Below are 14,995 nucleotides of genomic sequence, written 5' to 3'. Positions count from 1 at the left end.
AAAAGTGAGTCTTCTGTGGGCAGACACTTGTTTCCCAAACCTGAGTAGCAGGTCATTAGGCCCAGTGAAAGCCGCACCCACCCCGCCCCACTTTGTAAGGGGCCAACAACTCTGTCAAGTGGTGACGATGTTTGACTGACTCCCCATGTTTGACTGACTCCCCGCTTTGCCCCAGCCCCCCCCCGCTGTGTTCAGTTGCCCCCATTCTGAAGTAAAAGAACAAACAGACTGGAAGTGTAATTTTTGTTGGGCCTCTTTATTTAGAACCTGGCGGACGAGGAGCCCTGGGCAGTTGGTATGGGCAGCACAGGAACCATTTCGACAGTCTGGTCACCAAGTTTAAGAGCAATCTAATAAAGCAGGGGGGAGACGGTAAGCTAACTGGAGATGAATGTGTGGGGGCTTTTAAGTAACAACCATTCCCCTAGAGTCTAATATAAAAGTAGATTTACATTTGTGGGTAATCTGAAGCTGGTGATTTCTAGTGCCTTTGGTAATAATCAATAACCCAGCAGTTGCGTGGCAGAGAGATCCACGCATGGATAAATACAAATATTAAGTTAGCATAATTTTTTTAACTTTTTGTACAAATATACATGTTTTTTTCCTTTTTCTCATTTTTTCCTTCGTTCTACGTTTTCTAGTTTCTCTTTTTTTGCACTGAGAGCGAGTAGAGATTAAACATTTTACATAAATGATTTAAAGCTTTACACCTTGGGACCAGCGTACTCCTTGCACATGGTACAGAGTGTTCTCAATACATTGCACAGTTTTCAGATTTCCACAAAACCGTGGGCTACTTCGCGCAGCCATCTCCGGTTCCTGCTACATGAACGAAAGGTCTCAGCCGAAGCCCCGAGTTCTTCCATCGTCCGCTGCCCAGATGCCCAGCAAGTTCTCTCTGGCCTTTAGGCTCTAAACTGCGGGGAAAGGGACTCAGGTGAGCACGCACGGCGGAAACCCCCCGGGGGCGGCCCCTCCGCGACCCCCGGGGGGGGGGCGCCGAACTCACCTAACTCATCTCAGACGCTTGCGCGGGGTCTGCTCCACCGCGCCCACCCCAGGAGCCACGATAGGAGAGGGACACACCACAGGGACGTCGTTCGACGCCTTGTTCTCCTGCGCAGATCTCTTGCGCTTGGCGAAGAAGTCTGCGGGCGACAGCGCGCGCCGGTCAGGGCGGGGCCGGCCCGGAGACCCGCGAGGGGGCCGACGGAGTGCGCAGGGCGCGGGGCCGGGGTGGGGGCGCCATCCCCGCCCGCGCCGAGGTCCGCGGCGGGTCAGCTTTGTTTACGTCGCCGCGCAATGTGCTGTGTAAGCATTTCCCCTTGTCCCGCGGCCAAGCCCCCCGGGGCTGCCGCCGCACTTAACCCCCTCCATGCCGCACACACGGCGCCCTAAGGGGCTCCCGCAGCCCGAGCCAAAGGCCGCGATCCGAGTGGGTCGCGGCCAGGCTCACCCTCCCACTGCACGCTCGGGAGCCTTGGGGATGCACCCCCACCAGTAGGAGAGGGGTGCAGGCGCAACCGCGCCCTAAACGCCGCGGGCCCTTTAATGCCACGGGAGGAGGCGGGGACCGGGCGAGGCCCCCGAGGGCGAGGGAGAGCCCGGCCGGCCGGACAAAGCGAGGCCGGGCCGGGGCGGGGCCGTGCGGGGCTCACCGGAGATGAGAGGCCCCGACAGCTTCTTGATCGCACCGTTCGCAGTGGCCGCAGCAATCCCGGCCGCGGGACGTCCTGGAATCCCCGAGAGAGGCTGCTCCTTCAGCTCCCGGCCGCGCTGCTCCTGATTCTCGTCCTGCTCCTCGACCGGCTCCGCACCCTGCTCCTCCACGGTCTCCTCGTCCTGCTCCTCGACCGACTCCGCGCCCTGCTCCTCGACAGACTCCGCGCCCTGCTCCTCGCCCTGCTCAGAGCCCTGGTCAGCGCCCAGCTCAGCTCCCGGCTCAGCACCCGGCTCAGCACCCGGCTCAGCACCCGGCTCCTCGCCCTGCTCAGGGACCTGCTCAGAGACCTGCTCAGGGACCTGTTCCTCGTCGTCCTGACGCTCCACGTCCGGGTTCGCGTCCGGGATCGGGTCCGAGGTCGCGTCCGGGGTCACGTCCGGAATCGGGTCTGAGGTTGGATCTGAGGCCGGAGCCGGGGTCGGGGGCGGGGTGGGCTCCGCGACCACGGCCGAGGCTGGGGCGCTGGGCGGCTGCTCAGGCTCCTCCTCTAGGCCGTCGGGGGCCTCGCCGGCCGGCGGCCCAGGACGTGGGATGACAGCCACGGCCACTGGGGGAGGCCGGGGCCCCAGCACCAGGCGACAGCGCCCCACCTGCACCGTCTCGCGGTAGAAGGCGGGCACAGACTCGCTGTCCACCTCCATCCACTGCAGACGACCAGGGCCTCGAAGGGGCACATCCTGCTGGAAGTTGAAGTCCCAGCGGTTCTGGTCCTCGGCGTTCAGCTCCGCCAGGCGCATCCGCAGCTCGCGGCCCAGCTCCTCGTGGTCCACAGGCCCGAAGAGGCTGCGGCAGGCGCTGCTGCGCGCTATCACTGGGAAGGTATCGCTGGAAGCCAAGCGTTCCATCGCTGTTCTGCTGCGGAGGTACACGTCGGACATGCCCATGGTCGAAGGCTGTGCAAACGCGGGCGGCGAGAAAGAAGGGAGCGGGAGGAGAAGGAAGAGGGGAGAGGAGGAGGGCGGAGGATGGGCGTGGGCGAGACCCCTTGCACAGCCCGCGTCCGCCTCTGCCTAGGGACGCGGCGGCTACCTGGCTGATTGGTGGTGGACGGCTCCTGCGTCTCGATCGCTTGTCCTGTCCAGCCTGGGCCGCGCCCCCTCGGAGCTTGCCTGCCTGTTCGCTTGCTCTCAGTCGGGCCTAGCCGGCACCCCTCGAGCACAGCGCACTCGGCCTGTGGAACGCCCAGCCCGCTGCGCCCCTTTATACGCGCTGGCCCCACCCCCGCGCGCGCGGGCCTCCTCACGATTAGCATAATGTAGTATTTTCAGTTTCAACAACACCGCGGCGATAGGCTGAGATACCCCGCCCCGCCCACAGAGGCCCGGCCCCCTAGACTCGCTCATTGGCCGCGCGCACACACCCCCGGGGCCGGGCGGGGCCGGCGACGGGCGTGCGCTGATTGGCGGCCGCTCTGCGAGCGGGCTGCGCGGGACAGGGGGCGGGGCTCGAGTTAAAGAGCTCTGCGGGCGGTAACGTGACACCGCGACGCCCCTCCCCCTCGCCCCATCCCCCCCCCCCCCGCCCCCCGCGGGCTCCTTTGTCTGCAGGCGGGGGCTTGCGCAGCCGCGACGCGCGCGCCCCCTCGGACCCTGAAGCTGGGCACTGCCCCTCGGCGATACCGGCGTCGGTGAAGGTCCTTCGGTACCCACGGCCTGTGCTCTCACTAGGGCTGCGCCAGCTGATAGGGCTTTAAACCACCCCTACCAGCTGGGTCCTGGCCCTGGCAGGACCATGACTGGAGCTGTCCTCTGCACCCAGGCCTGTGTCCCTGCCTTCGTTCGAGGTGTCTGCACACCTGCTGGCCCAAAGAGCCTCCAACAAGGAGGTAGAGACAGGGATCAGCTCCATTCTTTTCCAGAAGGACAATGTTGTGGAGGTCTTGAGGCCCTGATCTATGTATGGGTCCACCTACCCAGATGAGACACAAGCTGTTCCATCCTGGCCTGTACCTACACCACGACACTGCTAGATGCCCAGAACCCGTCAGGCCATAATCAGGCCCCAGTTCTGCCTGCCTTGGTTGACTGGAAGTAGTTGCGCTAGAAAAGAGGGAAAGACCCACCCCTCCTCCACAGCAGTGCCTCTTGGTGGGGCCCTGTATACTCACACAAACACACCCCGACTGCGACTGGCAGACCCCCACCCCTGCCGCCGAAAGGAGTCCATTATTTAGGGCAGGGAGTCCAGAAGGTGACTCCGGCATGTGCCAGGAGCAGTCCCCCTCCCCCGCCGTGGGGAACCAGGACTTCCGGCCATACTTGAAAGGCGTGCAGAGCCCCCAAGCTCTCCACTCCCAGCAGAGACTGCCTCTGAGAATTCGGAGACACAAACCTGTTTGCAGTGGTTAGGTAGTTTGGAACAACCAGGAAGGCGAGTGGTCGATAAGAGGTCTTCAAACCCTGAAGCCAGTGCCAGTGAATAGGTCGTCCTGGAACAGGTGAGAGCCGGGGTTTGGAAGCTGCCCTGGGGGAGAGACTGTGACCTGTGAGGATGTCTTTTTCTCAGTACACCACTTTACAAATCTCTCAGGACATTGGTAAGTCATGATATTTTTCTTGAGAAAAGTAAAACTAACGAAGACTTCTGAACCCCTCACTAAAGGCTAAAATCAACTAGTCCAGGGTCAGAAGGAGTTAGTTCTGACCCTGTGTTCAGGCTACAGGGTCCTCACCAGAGACCCCTGGGCACAGGACCACGCCTGTTAGTGACCACCTGGCTCCCAGGGTTTCCCCAACAGTCCGAATATTCATGCTGCCGCTGTCAAAGATGGCAGGAACAGAGAAGGCCCACCCTGCCCACAACCCAGGCCAAAAACTGCTGTGAGGCCTGGGCACACTCCCCGTGGTGCAGAGTCACCATGCCTGGCTAGAATACGCCCAACCTAGGTCGCCTGTCTTGTTTGCTTTCTACTTTTTGTTTGTTTTTATGTTGCTGTAGGTTTTTTTTTTTTTAGACAGTTTCTCTATGTAACAGTTCTGGCTGTCCGGGAGTTTGCTTCCTAGACCAGGCTGGTCTTGAACTCACAGAGATCCGCCAGCCCCTTTGCTTCCCAAGTGCTTGGACTAAAGGTGTGTGCCATCACTGTCCGGTTTCTTTCTACTTTTATATTACTGTTTGATCAGTCTATTTGTCCCACCTCAACACAGTGGAAGTTACCACTCTGCAAGTCTATCAAGGATAGCATCCACGGATTTGTTAGGCACACTGGTTCCAGGAGAAGGGTCGAATCCCACACCTAGCCCACCAGCCCAAGGAGTCTGCACGTAAGTAAACCTCTCTCTGGCTACAAGACTTACCTTCTATTTTCTGTCATTAAAAATACATCCAAAGGGGGGGGGGGGAGTACATTGTTACTGTGTTGCTGTGGAGAGCTGAGGGGTGGGGTGCTGGCGGGGGGGTGCCTGTTTGGTGTCCGGCTCATCAGGGACAAGTTTCCTGGGTTTCCCTCTTGTGGGGTAAAGGAAGTATAAGCCCTGGGACCCCTCCCTTGGTTATGGTGAGTAGAGCGCTGTTTCTGTCTTCACCCATAGCCTTGAGCAGTGTGTCCACTTCACCTCTAGCTTCTCCAGAACACCTGGGAAAAGCACACATCAAAGCCCAGAGACCAGTTTATGCCGCAGATCTCTGTCAAAATTTCATGCGCACCCATTTAGACGACGACCATGGGAGCTGTTTTTCTGTGTACCCGCTCGCCGACCAAACGGAAAAAGAAAAAAAGAAAAAAAAAAAAGAGGCTCAGGCACAGCCGCTCTTCCAGGGATTGGAGTAGGAGATAAAATTTGAAGAGCTGAGGGTGACTCAATGGTAAGGCACTTGAAAAGTATGAACCCTGGCTCTGGGTTCCATCCCCAGCACTGAAAATAAATGAATGAATAAATAAATAAATTTTGCGTCCTTCATCGCTAAAAGTTTGGAGCTGACTCTACCGTGGCGCTACTGCCTGCAGCTAGAACACACAACAGGCAGGCGGACACTTGGGCACTATGTTCCGAGGAGGAAACGGGCTGGCTAGATTAAACCCTTGCTGTGGCTCCTAGGTGATTAAGGCCAGCTTACCCCACACCCTCCAGCTCCTCGAACCAACTCCAAGATTTGATTAATGAATTGTAACGCAGGAAAAATCTTGTCCCCAGCCCTCCCGCTTTCATTCTTAGAGGAGATTGGAACAGCTAAGCCAGTTCAGTTTCCCAGAACGTCCTGGGGTCACACTCACAACACCGGCATAGCTGCTCAGCTGCCGCAGGGACTTAGGCGCCCCGACGAAGCCCCGTGCCCAGGGTCTTCTAGCCCCTAACTAGAGCGAAGGCAGAGTCCAGGAGATTTGTCCTTTGCTTCATGCTGCCCCCTGGTGGCCCACTAGGGCAGCACCAGCTTCCTGGCTGCCCTATGCCTCCCTTTCCTGCCTGCGTGGATGATTCTCCTGGTCGTACACACCGCCTGACCCACAGCCCCAGGTTCTGGGGCCTTCCTGGGGTAACCAAATATAGGATTGAGATCTGTCTTCCACCCTGGCCCTTAGTCAAACCTGCCTGAAGCCTTCACAGATTCTAAGACCCTGAGCTGTCTTATCAGATAAATTAAGGCCTTGAAGAATTTTCCATGAAGCCACGGGCCACATGTCACCCATCCATCAAGGAAGGTGGAGACTGCAGGCCCAGGGTCAGAACTAGAGGGAGAAGGCCAAAGGACCGGGTGACACACATTGCTGCTTCTGGAAGCCCTGGAGGGCCATGGACAGAGAGCAATCTCCCATAGTCCTTCTGGGGTCTCTTCAGTGGGGGGGGGGAGATTCAGCTGGCTCCCTGATAATGATGCACTTTCAAGGAGGCCAAAGGCTTCTCCCATGTTGTGCCTTCTCCGTGCTCTGACCTGCATCTGCCTTGGGCTCCCTTACTCCTTTAATCCACCACCCAGGAGAGAGAGGACAGGGCAAAGAACGTAGAGAGGTTCGGCATTCCGTCTGAGATCACTCAGCAGTCAGGGACAACAGCAACTTCGCTGGCCTCGATCTTAAGGAATACTTGGACCAAGCCCTGGATAGAGTTTGAACTGGCTCTGTTTGCGATGGCGGGAGCCCCTGGAATGTCCCCCACACGTTCCCCCCAGCCTCCAACTCCTGCCCCATTGGTTGGGCTGGAGGCTCCGAGGGGTTTGCGCGGTTACAGACCAACCCCGCCGCCCCCAAGCAGCGCCCTGCGCGCACTTGGCGGGGCCCCAGGCGGGCGCAGCGCGAAAGCCCTCCCGCACCAGTTCCCGCGCTCGGCTCGCCCCGCCCCCAGGACGGGCTGTTCTTGGGGCCGCTGCCAGACACGTCCTCCGCAGGTGCCGGCCTCTCTCCGGTGACGCGGCCACATGCGGCCCAGGCTCCGATTACAGGGCCTGCCTTGTACTCGGGGTCCGGGCCGGGGGTCCTCACTCCCCAGGAATGGATGGGAGGGGCAGGGCAGGCCCTGCAGAGGGAGACTACGAACAAGGAACAGCCGCAGGCAGGAGCCGCCCCCAGACACGTGCGGCGGCCGCCTAGCCGCCGCCGCGGTTTGGAGGCGGGGAGCCTACGATCAGCGGCCCGACTTGACTGGGCCCAGGACCCAGTTAAGTTCTAGAAGTCCAGAACCACTGGGCACCCCAGGATCCTGATGCCCCTCTCTCGGGGATGAGGTCTAAAGGGCTCCCTAGGAACCGAAGTCAAATATTAGGCTTACCCAAAGCTCCCAGCATTCCCTCTTTCCACAGGACATTTGCAGCCCTGGGTCCCCAGGCTCAGGGGCCCACTTTGTGAAGGGTATGATAATGCAGATCCTGTGTTCGATTCCCTTCCTCCACATCCCCTTTCTTGTTGGCACTCGCAGGATTCACAATCAAAACTTCCTGCCCAAGAGATGCACCCAGGACCCCTAGGTCCCACCAAGCCACCTACCTTTGGCCAAGCTTCCAATAGCTACAGTGTCAGAGGAGTCCACGACCTACTGGAGAGGCTAGGGGAGAGTGCGCCCCCGCCCCACAGAGAGGAGGGCAAGGATCCCCCTTGAGCCCCAAGTATTCCTCCCATGCAGGGAGAAGTAGCCTACCCACCACCACAAACACACTCAAACCCCGAGACAGAACCTCAGGGATGAAAGTGTTGCCAAAAGATACTTTGTTATATTTTGCTTTGAGACACAGTCTTCCAGTGGGCCCGGCTGGCTTCAGCCTCGCTATGTAGCCAAGGATGACATTGTCGTTCTGACCATCCTGCCTCTACCTCCTAAGTGCTGGGATTTCAGGTACGCACCTCATGCCTGGTTTATGTGATGCTGGGAATATGTGTGCTAGGCAAAAACTCTAACAACTGAGCTGTGTGTTCTCAGAGCCCAGGACTTCTAGACATTGTTTCGTGTGCCCTCACTTAATCTTGTAATATCCCTGTGAAGGAACCAAGGCCAGAGAGGTAGTCACTGCTCAAAGTCTCACCATAAGTGGAGTTTGAAAGAATAGGCTCACCTGGGCCCTGTGTGGTCAGGGCAAGGGGGCCTTCCTCACTTCCTTCACTTCCTTCCTACTCTTCCCTTACACCCAGCCCTCCTGGGCTGTTTTAAAGAGAGAAGTTAGCCAAGCTGGAGTTGGACCATCAGGGCCTGGGACAGATCCCAAGGTAGCAGTCCATCTTTAGCGGCACCTCCAGGATCCCTTGCTGAGGTGAATAGGTTCTTCCCCAGCTAGGCTGCTCAAGGCTGAAGAGTGGCAACTACGTGCCTCGGCGGAGAGGACGCCTGACCATGAGCCTCAAGATCAAGGCTGGACTCCTGCTGCCCCCTGGTGTTCAGTGACCACATTACAGCAGGAGTGCCTCTCCTGGGATGTGAAAGCTGGTCCTGGCCACAACTGTGCCTCACACCTGAAGATGAGTTGGCAGAGATCTTGCTGTTCTGCGGCTGCATGCCCTCAAGATTGTGGTTTTGCCCAATGTGTCCAGTTAGAACTGTTAAAAGCCAAAGCCAGAGAGCCATGACTCACGCCTTAAGCAAACTGGCTATTAGCCTGTGAGTCTGTCCTAGCCTCCAAGGCTGCTAAGTTGTAGGACAAAGGGAAGGAAGGCCAAAGTGCCTGCCCTGAAGACTGAAGCTGCCCCGTGGTGGTGGCACAGGCTTCTGAGTCCACCACTTGGGAGGCAGAAGCAGGCAGATTTCTGTTGAGTTCTGGTCTATATGGTGAGTTCTAGAGCTACATAGTGAGATTCTGTCTCAAAAAACAACAAAAAAAAACAAACAAAAACAAAAACTAAGAGGAAAAGAGACACATACCGAGAGAGAGAGAGAGAGAGAGAGAGAGAGAGAGAGAGAGAGAGCTCCCAGGGGAGCGAAGTCTCTCTTCCACCATTCCTAGCCTCCCCCCTCCTCCCCTCAGCTTTCTTTCCTAGCGCCCACCTGCTCTCTCACTAGCCCCCACAGGCCTGGCCGCCTCCAGTGCCTTCTCCCTTGCTTCCCTCCCCTGAAATGACAGCACAAAGCCCCAGGCCTCAGAGCTCCAAAGCCAGCTGGGCTGGCTAGGAGGCGTGTCCCCTGGCCCTCCCTTCTTGAACCTAAGTGATCATGTGAGTGGCCGTGTGCATGCCATAAGGTACAAGGCACAACAGTGACAGGTTAGCAGGCCTAACCTGTCTCAGGTTAGCAGGCCTAACTGTTAGCAGGCCTAACCTAACAGTCTCAGGTCCCGCAGGCCTGGCAGGCCCCACGGTAGCTCTTCATGGGAGGGTGGCTGTGGGCTGCACCCCAGATCTGTGAGCACCCCAGCCTTCTCAGATGGTTGCAGCAGAGAAATGAGAGGTTGGACGCTGAAGAGATCACGGGAGCCAGGCAGGAAAGGCCTGAGGTTCTGTCCCTGAAGGCTGGTCCACCCCACTCACTCTGGTTGGAGACAAGGGCAGGAGAAGGACCAGGCAGAGGCCCACCCTCTTGCTGGCTGGGTCCTTGGGCAAGCGTATAACCCTCTCTGAGCCTTGGCCTTCTCATCTCTGAGGCTCCTCAAGAGGCCTGAGGACCCCATAAACGGCATGTGAACTGTCAAAACAAGCTCCCTCGAGGGTGCCTCACTACATCCTTCCCTTGGTCGCCCCTAACAACGCTGGGAGGAAGGCTCAGACCCTTCCGGGTGACCCCCTCCCACTGTGTTGCAAAGAGAACTGGACATTTCCTTTGATCCCAGGAGTGGGGGGTGGTGCTAAAGGAGGCTCAGACCTCAACAAAAGCACTTGCACCAGCAGTCACGTGGGTCCCCTAATCCGCAGCCTAATTACCAGCTCTGACAGCACGGCCCCTCCCCCAGCAGGTCCTCAGTGGCCCATTCCTTCAGTCTCCACACACACATGCAGACCCTCAGTGGCATCTTCCCTTCTGCATACTGATCCACTGCATCTGGCCGCTCACCCACTCTGACCCCAAGTTCCCATGCAGTGGTCTCTATGTGCCAATAACCGCATTTAATCTTCAGGAGAGTCTATGAGGTAGAGAGCAGGGTTCACCCCCACATCCCAGATGGGAAAACTGAGGCTGGAGGTGCAAGAACTTTTGTTAAGCCTGGTCAGTCTGTTGACCATAGAACCCCATGTGAATGCTCCCATGCATGCTAGCAGGCCCTCTGCTGAGCCCCAACTTCCTCTGCTACCTCCCTAGACTTTAATATATTGGGTAAGCTCTCCTGTGGAGCCTAGGCTGGCCTCAGGCTCACAGCTCTCCCGTCTCAGCTTCTTGCATGTTGGTTACAAGTAGCATACCATGCCCAGCTTCCACTAGGCTTTGGTTGGCAGCAGATGACAAACCAGTCAGTGCTGAGCCTCAGCTACACCTAGATTTCAGCCTTGATGCCCTGCGCATGGAAGAGGACATGGAGTGTCTGGACCTGGGCCTGATTATCCCCAGCCAATGTTCTTCCCATGCTTAGCCAGTGCACGAAGTAGGAGCATCTGCCTTGGAGTAACTCTGCCTAGAAGCTGAGCCTTCAGGGACTTCCAAGCAGGAGAGTAGGGAGAGAAAGTCCAGGCCCAGCGGGACAGGAGACAGAAGGGATTTCAAGGTGTTAACCTGTGCCATACCCACAGATAGAAGGGATCTGCCGGCAGCTGGACAAGGGATAGACCTACCCATAGATGCCATGTGTGAGCATGGCAGGCAGAACCCTGGGAAGGAGCCGTGACCAGGCTCTAATAGGCTCCCTTGGTTTGGCAAATTTGTACCAGAACCAGTGGGGACAGAGAGATTCGGGTCTCCACTGTCCACTCCCTGGGTTGAATCACCTGAGGCCCTAGGGTTGGGGAAGCAGGGCTCTCAGAAATTTACTGAACTAGCAAGTGTGGTGACGCACGCCTTTAGTCCCAGCGCTCCAGAGCAGCAGGCAGATCTCTGGGAGTCCAAGACCAACCTGATCTACATAATGAACTTCAGGCCAGCCAGGGCTCCATAGCAAGATGGACCCAATCTCAAAAGAGAGAGGGAGAGGGTAGGGAGGAAAGCGCTCCTCACATCTGTAATCCCAGAACTCAGGAGGCAGGGGCAGGGGGATTGCCTTTACTAGGCTACAAAGTGAGACCCTGCCAAAAATTAAAATAGAAGGACTGGAGAGATGAATCGGTGGTTAAGAACACACACCCTGCTCTTCCAGAGGACTTCAATTTGGTTCCCAGCACCCACATCATGACACTCACGCCTTCATGGAACCCAAAAGCCAATAACCTGGCCTCTCCAGGCATCTGCACATGTGAACATGCACTCACACGAACACACATGCATCTACAAAGAGAGAAATGTACATACATGTACCCATAATTTAAAATAATAAAATAAATATTTTTTTTAAAATGCGAGCAAAAACCAAACTCTGATCCCTTGACTGGGGTGCAGGGGCAACTACTGCAAGGGAAACTACAGGACCCCTTGACACTGTTCTCTGATCTGATCAGAAGGCCAGCTGGGATACCATAGTGGTCTGTGTGACTTCCGGAGATCAGAGAGGAGAGGGCCCTCCATCCCAGTCAAACCAAGAATTCCCAAGCCAACTATGGGCTTCACCAGCTCCTTCCCTAATCTCTAGTCATCTGGCCTGGGTTAGAGAACTGGGACCAGGCTCTGCACATTGCACGTTCTCACCCAGAAGGTCAGTGGACACTTTTATAGACTTCTGGGAAAACCTTCATCTGTCTCCATTATCACTATCAGCCTGAACCATATAAACTCCCAGGGAACAGGCAGACAGTAGAGCTTAGTGGATGATGGGAAGCTGTCTGCCCAGCCTGGATCCCACGCTCTGATGCCTCAAGTCAGTCCATAGGCTGTTTCCTGGCGTCGACACCAATAGATGCAACCTGAGACGATGCAGCTTTCTGGGAGCCAGGGAGAGAACTGTAGATCTGGGCGCCGCCTGCTGGCCAAGGTCTGAAACTTCACCCGCTTTGGCGGAGAAGGAACCTGGGACAAGCTAAGACCTCAAAGAGCCTGAACAGGGCTGTTACTACATTAAATCTTACCCCCTACTCTGTCCCCAGCCTCCAATCAAAGTCCTTTTATTCCCAAAGAAGTACAACAGAGGTGATTCAAAAATTTCTCAAACGAATTGTTTAGACTGAACTGTTGGCTACATTGGAAAACGGTCAGGCCACAGGAGGTAGAGTACACACCTAACGGCACACAAGGGCCTGAGTTCTAGCCCCGCAGTCATAAGCAGACTCACACACAACCCTATACTGCCTACCTCCTTGTTGCCTGTCTGCTGACAAGCCCGGAGCCCTCATCCTTCTGTAAAAGCCCAGTTCCGCTCAACCAAGGGCAGTTCCATACTGCAGGGCTGGCAATGGGATTCGCTCTCCAGATTGCTACCCAATGTGTCAGGTCAGCTTTTCTCTCCACAGACGTCCACGGCTCCTATCAGACCTAAGACCACAGCCTTATCCCCTGCCAGCTGGACCATGGAAGAAACTGCCCATGCTGGCTTTCTCTCAGCCCCTCCATAGCTGCTCAGCCAGGCTAACCCTCTGCAAGCTACAGCAGGCCAGACCAGAAGCCCAGGGCTCCCAGTCAGAGCGTGGTTTCCATGTTATGATAGTTCGAAGGAGATGTCCCCACAGTCTCAGGCATTTGGATACTTGGTCCCTCACTGGTGATGTAGAATTGGGGGAGGCTTGGGAGGCCTTTGAAGAGCTCCATTTTGGACTCGCTCTCTCTGCTTCCTGACTGCAATTCTCGCCTTCCAGCTCCAGCCGCCAGGCCTCTGTTCTGCCATCGTGGACTTCTAGTCCTCTGGAAACGTAAACCCAGATGACCTCTTCCTTGAGATGTTTTATCACAGTTTAGAAAAGCAACTGATACAGAAGTAGGGTATCGATGTGACAGGCCTGACTCTTCTGGGTTTTTGGAAGAATGGGAAAGGCACTGAGATAAGAAAGCAGTTGAGTGTGATAAGCAGAGCTTAATGGGCCATCCTAGCGGCCCGGAAGACATTAGCGCCAAGAGGAAAGCAGACTGAGGAGGTCCAACTCAAGAGATTTCAGAAGGGATGATGTTAGCAAGGAGGCTAGAGCCCGTTCCTGAGACATTCTGGCCAAAGGAATGCATTTGCTTTCTGCCCTTGACCTAAGAGTTTGTCTGAGGCTGCCAGGTGGCAGTGCACACCTTTAAACCCAGCCCTCAGGAGGCAGAGACAGGTGGATCTCTGCGAGTTCAAGGCCCGCCTGCTCTACAGAGCGAGTTCCAGGACAGGCTCCAAAAAGCTACAGAGAAACCCTGTCTCAAAAAAACAAACAAACAAAAAGGTAGAACAGGCTAATTTCATTGACAGAAGCAATCTCAAGGCAACCTAATGTTGACTGTGTTGAGTGTTTACTAGTAATTACTCTCAGGCAGGTCTACGGTGGAAAGGAGCAAGTGGGGCAGAAAGAAATACACAATGTGCAGTTGAGAGAGGTAAAGGACACTGGCCAGATGATGCCACTGGTGGGGCCGGCGCTGGGAGGAGATCAGCACCGTCACAGAGACCTGCTCTGCACTGGGATAAAGCTAAGCTTCCACTCTGTGGAAGAGAGCATAAGGCACTTTCTGATCTGCTAATGTGTTTTAAAGGGGCAAGGATCCACCCCAGACTGGCAGCCAAACTTTGCAGTGTGTTCGTGTGGTGCTAGCTTTAAAGTCATGAAAGAGAAGGAAGGGGTCACTGAACTTCTCCACGGTCTCAGAAAGCCACCAAGGCAAGGCAGCGCATGGCAGGAGCATCCCTGCCCGAAAGCTCCAAGAGGGCAAGGGGCCCCAAGAGGCCATTTCGTGAGATGGAAGTGAAGCTTGGTTTGTACTGGGAGTGCCGGAGCCATAGGAAGTCAGTCTGTCAGGGAGAGCTGCATACAGGGAGAGAAAAGTGTGCTGCAGGCGGCAAAGTTAGAAAAGTGGAGCCCTCTAGCTCCACTAGAGATGTGGAGTTACACACTCTGGGGCTCACATTGCGGGGTCTTGAACATCATTTCCTCAGTGTGCCCCATTCTTCTTTTGGAATGGCAGTGAATATTCTATGTCATTGTGTGCTGGAAGTATGTAATTTGCTTTTTTGTTTTGTGGAGAGGTACGGAAAAGAGATGGCTTGAGTCTCAGAAGACACTTTGGACTTCAGAACGGTGTTGAGACTGAGAGATTGTGGGGCCTTTTGAAGCTAGACTAAATGCATTTTGCAATTTGATATGACCACAAAGCCTACGGGCCCACAAAGTGGTGGTTTAAATGAGATGCCCCCCATAATCTTGGACATTTGGATACTTGGTTCCCAGCTGGTGATACTGATACAGGAAAGCTTAGGAGATGTGGCCTTGTTGGAGAGGAAGCCATGGGGACAGGCTTGGGAGTTTAAAGACTCACACCATTTCAAGTTCGTTCTCTCTGCTTCCTACTTACACTTCAAAATGTGCACTCACAGCCCCCAGCTCCAGCTGTCATGCCTCTGCTCCACCATTGAGGACTCTTGTCCCTCTGGAAAAATAAACCCATTGCCTCTTTCTTCTGTAAGTTGCCTTGTTCATAGTACTTTCTCACAGCAACAGAAAAGTAAATGATACCCACATTGTCACAGCTGAGATGCTATCTGTCCCCCTCCACACATGCACTGGAAACAACTTAAGAAAGGATGCAGAGGGTTGAGGAGAGCGGCTTTCCTAGAAGCAGCTTGGCATGCCAGTGCTGCGGAGGTGGGCAGAGACTGGCAAGTCGTGGGGTCCCAGTGACAGTGGGTGGCTGCAGAGCCCACACAAAGGTGATCCCAACACTT

General features: G+C 55.8%; 1 protein-coding gene across 5 annotated transcripts; it reads right to left on the bottom strand.

Moving 5' to 3' along the window:
* Positions 1-237: 237 nt before the first annotated feature.
* Cdkn1c (cyclin dependent kinase inhibitor 1C) lies at positions 238-2,915 on the bottom strand. Of its 5 annotated transcripts, none has more exons than XM_085693395.2 (4): positions 2,756-2,915; positions 1,662-2,619; positions 1,013-1,151; positions 238-915 (listed from the first exon to the last, which is right to left on the bottom strand). In XM_085693395.2, the coding sequence occupies exons 2-3, from the start codon at positions 2,608-2,610 to the stop codon at positions 1,018-1,020; spliced, it is 1,083 nt and encodes a 360-aa protein (XP_085549521.2). In that variant the 5' UTR covers positions 2,611-2,619; positions 2,756-2,915; the 3' UTR covers positions 238-915; positions 1,013-1,017. The 5 variants fall into 5 exon arrangements, with proteins under 5 accessions (XP_085549521.2, XP_085549523.2, XP_085549524.2 ...); XM_085693397.2 differs by having other exon boundaries at positions 238-920; positions 1,662-2,581; XM_085693398.2 differs by having other exon boundaries at positions 238-920; positions 1,662-2,578.
* Positions 2,916-14,995: the final 12,080 nt, after the last annotated feature.

This window comes from Myodes glareolus, chromosome 7, assembly GCF_982192425.1.
Source record: "Myodes glareolus chromosome 7, mMyoGla1.1, whole genome shotgun sequence".
Taxonomy (NCBI): domain Eukaryota; kingdom Metazoa; phylum Chordata; class Mammalia; order Rodentia; family Cricetidae; genus Myodes; species Myodes glareolus.
Note: the sequence above shows the minus strand (reverse complement) of the source record. Positions and strands in the feature narration are given on the sequence as shown.